Source organism: Zingiber officinale, chromosome 4A (genome assembly GCF_018446385.1).
Source record: "Zingiber officinale cultivar Zhangliang chromosome 4A, Zo_v1.1, whole genome shotgun sequence".
Lineage (NCBI taxonomy): Eukaryota > Viridiplantae > Streptophyta > Magnoliopsida > Zingiberales > Zingiberaceae > Zingiber > Zingiber officinale.
This window is the reverse complement of record NC_055992.1, coordinates 15,342,546-15,346,752: the sequence shown is the minus strand read 5'-3', so window position 1 is coordinate 15,346,752 and position 4,207 is coordinate 15,342,546. Positions and strand designations below refer to the sequence as shown.

The following is a 4,207-nucleotide window of genomic DNA, read 5'->3' as shown; positions in this document are numbered from 1 at the left end:
TGATTTTTAATAATTAAAAAAATTTGAAGAAGCGCCCTACATAACACGGAGGGTGGGAGGGAGCTCCGAGCATCATATCACAAGGAGAGCTCCTCTAAGGATAGTTTCTACAGTCACATCAGGATTAATAGATTTGATGAGTTAGATCTCTAGATTAAAAAAAAAATTAAGGAGGCTAATAAGTATTCATTGGTCAAGTTAAAAATGTTAAACACCACCCACAAAAGTATTTTACACACAAATCGTTCATACATTATCATGCTCGAATAACCTTCTGACCACATACTACTGTTTAGAATATGAAAAGTGACTAAACCTTACCAGTAGTAGTCCTTTGAATCAGTAACTAAACATTGGAATCAGAATCCAAAATAAAAAACCATTAACAAAAATTTTCTATTCTTATTACAACAAAGTCAATCTGATTTTATCAATAGCGAATCACTATTATGATTAGATTATAATTTCATAACCAGTAACTAACATTCAAGTTTTAGAGTCTTATGCTATACAATGTGCCGATCTGGATATAATTCTTTCAAATTGTTATTAGCAGGAAATTCTAAATGGTGTTAGTAGTGTTACTTCTATCTACCACTGTAAGGGTTCATTGAGGTCTGGAAGTTGAATGGAATGTTTCCGCCCCGGAAGATAAGACGGAGTGTCGATGGGTGGATGATCTAGATCCGCAGGTAGCTGAACATCCTTAGGGCGTTTTTTAGCTGATTTCAAGAGTACCTGCAAGAAGGAAGAAGGTGATTCAGAATAGGCAGCAAAGCTCACCAAGCTTGCTTTAGATTCAGAAGAGATTTTATTCCAAAATCACGTCAACTTAATTTGAGGTAGCAGCAATCCATGAGGCTGTGTTTACTCCACCAGCCCCTGGAAGAGAGAAGAGCGTGAATTTTGAAGATTTCTTCCCTATTTACCTCATCACCAAATTCTTGCATCTAAAACAGTGATCAACAGGGAAAGTCCTAATCTGATCAACGTACAGTCAGGCAAAGGGCTGCAAAACATAACAAAATAAGAAAAGGCATGAGCTTTTGGTGGTAACCTTATGTAGATTGCCATTTTCCACCCTCAGCTTCTCCAATGTGCTCCGCCACTTGTCTATCTCCTGCAACATTTTACATAACAAAAGCCCGTGAATTTAAATCCTCAGCCAAAATAACAGGGAAAAAACGAAGCGACCTGAAGTATTTTCGCCTTCTCTTCAATCAGAGCGGCCTGCACGATCTGCAGTTCCACTTTCGTCTGCCCACCCAACCAGACGGCAAATTAACAAGAAGACGGAATAATGCCAACGAGAACAAACGACTTAATTTAGGACTCGGTGCTTAATGCTTACCCTTTTTTTCGAGGACGGCCTTCGGACGCGGCACGAGGCTGGGTTCATCGAAGCCTCCGGTGCACGCAGGTTCATGGCCACCACCGCCACCTGCATCAGAAGGCTGACAACGTAAAAAAGCGAGCCAGTGGAAGCCTTCGTCGGCTGGCGCTTGGCAGATGGGAAATGCCACCGAAAGCGCAAAGATACGGCGGAAGAATACTCGATGTACACGACGTAATCAGTTTTGTTACCCACCCATCATAATCGAGGTAAGCAAAGGAGTTTATCTTGGATGGGGGAGAATTCATTGCTCCGAAAAGGGCTTCCAAACTAACAAAAAGTTATCACGAAAAATCGTAAAATCATCAAATTAATAGAAAGTGAGGGTTAGGGTATTTTCGTCAAAAAGATGAACCGCGATGCCAGTGGGGTGGAAATGCAACGGCATCAGAGATAATACGAGCGCTAGGGTATTTTCGTCACGAGAAAAAGCAACAAAGGTGAGGGGGAGAGGGACGGAAGAAGCGAGAGGAGAAGGGGGCGTCGTCACCTCGCTGCGGCATTCTTCCATATGTGCGACGCAGACGCCGGTGGATCTTCCGGCCCTCGGGCTGTCCTCTTCAACGCTCGCGGATGCACTGCTGTACCCCTCCAGCGGCGACTGCGGACTCGCCCGCCTCTTCCCCTTCCTCTTCTTCAACTCCTCCTCCTCCTCCTCCTCCTCCTCTGTAGTTGGGATGATCCGTGTGATATTCATCATCCGTGACCGCTTGATCCGCCTTCCCCACTCTAGAGGCCGTGTCGGCGCGTAGGCGGACGGTCCCGCATCGCCTGCTACCTCCCGGTCATGCCGGTTCTGCTGACGAAAGCTGAGGATGACGGCCACAGCGAGATCGGGATTGAGAAGGGCTTCCCTCGACCATTCTCCGTCGTCGCAGGTACTGGTGGCGGCCATGGGAGACGGAGTAGGAGAGAAAGGAGCGATGAGTTAATGCTTGGGCCGATGTGGGAAAGATTGTAATACAAGGAGTAGAATGAGGGGCATGATGGTAAATAAGTAAAACGGGCATGATGGAGCCATGGAGGGGGAGATGGGTTGGTTGAGAAAGCGTGCATTCTAAATTACAATTGAATCGGTCAAATATCGCAATAAACCGACATGGAACGGTTTGAAAGGTTGGCCTCTCCCCGGCCCGGCACAATCTGGTTGGTTCGATAGTATTTGGAAAATAAACGAACCCAGCCAGCATTAAAATAAAGTCCTTAATTGTAAGCCTTAAAAATAATGGAAGTTGTTTCAATCCAATAATGGATAGACCTAAGATGAGGATATTACAGCACGTATAGAGTGATCAATCGGTTTAAAATCGAACAGACCGAATCAAATAATTCAAAACTGATTAAATCAAATTTCTTTCAAATTAACCAAAATTTTCAATAAAAATTAAACTAATCTAATAAAAAACTCATTAGGTATTTCGATGAAAAATTGAAATTTTCATCATCCATCGACTTATATTTTTTCAACAATAATATTCTATTTGATTTTTTAACTCTAGCGGTCGATCACCATTAATCGATTGATATGGACAACTGGGTATATCATTCGATTTTTAAATCTTACAATTGATTGATATGTCATTAGCCGTTGACTGCTATATCAATTGACTATTAATATTCAATCGGTTTAATCGAACTTGACTTTTTAAAATAGAGATCGAATAGAATTATACGAATTAATTGATATTTGTTTTTTTTAACAAATATACTCTTTTATAAACATGCATTGCGAGAAAAGGAGCACAACATAATTTTTGGAATTTTATCGTAATAAATGCACGATTAAAACCGTATTAGTGAATCCAAATAATTAATGTTGTCGTATTAAATGAAAATGGCTAATTGCTTGTCAATCTTAAATTTTCTTCATGGCGTTATTCAGAATCAATGAAACAACGAAAATTACTGCGTGACGAACAGACTTAGAACTGCAATTTAAGTCTTGGAATCATGACAAAATGATTAATTCAGTAAAAAAAAAGTAAGAAATTAAAACAAGCAAGTAGACTGCTAGTCTAAAGCCTAAGAGTCAAGTCAAGATTAGTCAACTCTTCCTGCTTCCTATCGAATGATGTCGACGCCTCCTCCGATTTGGCCACCTGAAGCGGCAGCGGCTGTGGAACTCTCCCCGCCGCAGCGTAGAACCGAAAATACTCGTGGCGACGCTGCCCATATAGCAGCCCGCCGGCGGCGTCGGCAGCCAACGGCGCTCCGACGTACGGCTTGTGAATCATGGAGCGCACTTGGACACCGATCCTGCGTCCTGAGTAGTGTGGAAACGGAAATGTCCCGTACTCCGGAACATCGGCGGCGACTCCGCGATTGTTGAGGCTGCGCTCGCGTTTGTGCGCGTTCTGGTGGCCGCCGAGCGCCTGCGAGCTGTAGAACGTCCTCCTGCAGTAGTTGCAGGGGAACACCCGTTCCGGGCGTTTCGGAGAGACCGGCTTGGCCTTCGCGATGCCGAGCAGGTCGAGCTCGAGGGCCTGCGACGTCGAGTGCACCCGGCCGTCGCCGGCGTTACTGGCCTTCGTCTCTGCTTCTCTCTTTCCCTCCATTTCGTCTCTGTTCTTCTTCATCTTCTCCTGTGCCATGGCGTTCCGGTTTGGTGGAGAGAGAGAGAGAGAAAGGGAGATTTGGGACGACGATATATAGGACGAGAGAGAGAAGGAAGGAGATTGCATTGAATTCAATGCGATCTCTCAAGTATGGAATCATGGCTTGATTTCGTAGCTTAAATGGAATTACAGAGGAAGAATGAGAAAACAGAGCAGGAAAACATATTTTACAAGGGAACTTAGCAATCAATATCATGCA

The 4,207-nt window shown here is 43.8% G+C and overlaps 2 protein-coding genes across 4 annotated transcripts; both read right to left on the bottom strand.

Moving 5' to 3' along the window:
• Positions 1–206: 206 nt before the first annotated feature.
• Positions 207–2,381, bottom strand: LOC121969617. 3 transcript variants are annotated; one of them, XM_042519810.1, is made up of 6 exons: positions 1,884–2,377; positions 1,352–1,441; positions 1,195–1,257; positions 1,058–1,120; positions 930–950; positions 207–738 (listed from the first exon to the last, which is right to left on the bottom strand). In XM_042519810.1, exons 1-6 carry the CDS (start codon positions 2,286–2,288, stop codon positions 592–594), a joined length of 789 nt encoding a protein of 262 aa, XP_042375744.1. In that variant the 5' UTR covers positions 2,289–2,377; the 3' UTR covers positions 207–591. The 3 variants fall into 3 exon arrangements, with proteins under 3 accessions (XP_042375744.1, XP_042375745.1, XP_042375746.1); XM_042519812.1 differs by having other exon boundaries at positions 596–738; positions 930–982; positions 1,884–2,381; XM_042519811.1 differs by lacking the exon at positions 930–950 and having other exon boundaries at positions 211–738; positions 1,884–2,372.
• A 1,027-nt stretch (positions 2,382–3,408) lies between these two features.
• LOC121972261 lies at positions 3,409–3,984 on the bottom strand. Its single transcript, XM_042523950.1, has one exon. It carries the CDS (start codon positions 3,982–3,984, stop codon positions 3,409–3,411), a length of 576 nt encoding a protein of 191 aa, XP_042379884.1.
• Between the last annotated feature and the right edge of the window lie 223 nt (positions 3,985–4,207).

Bases quoted from the DNA above. Each gene is read 5' to 3' on its own strand.
- LOC121972261 (XM_042523950.1), bottom strand. From the start codon at position 3,984: ATGGCACAGGAGAAGATGAAGAAGAACAGAGACGAAATGGAGGGAAAG.
- LOC121969617 (XM_042519810.1), bottom strand. From the start codon at position 2,288: ATGGCCGCCACCAGTACCTGCGACGACGGAGAATGGTCGAGGGAAGCC. The intron at 1,258-1,351 runs GTAAGCATTAAG...TTGGGTGGGCAG, and splicing joins GGCCGTCCTCGAAAAAAAGG to ACGAAAGTGGAACTGCAGAT. The intron at 951-1,057 runs GTTACCACCAAA...TCACTGTTTTAG, and splicing joins AAAATGGCAATCTACATAAG to ATGCAAGAATTTGGTGATGA.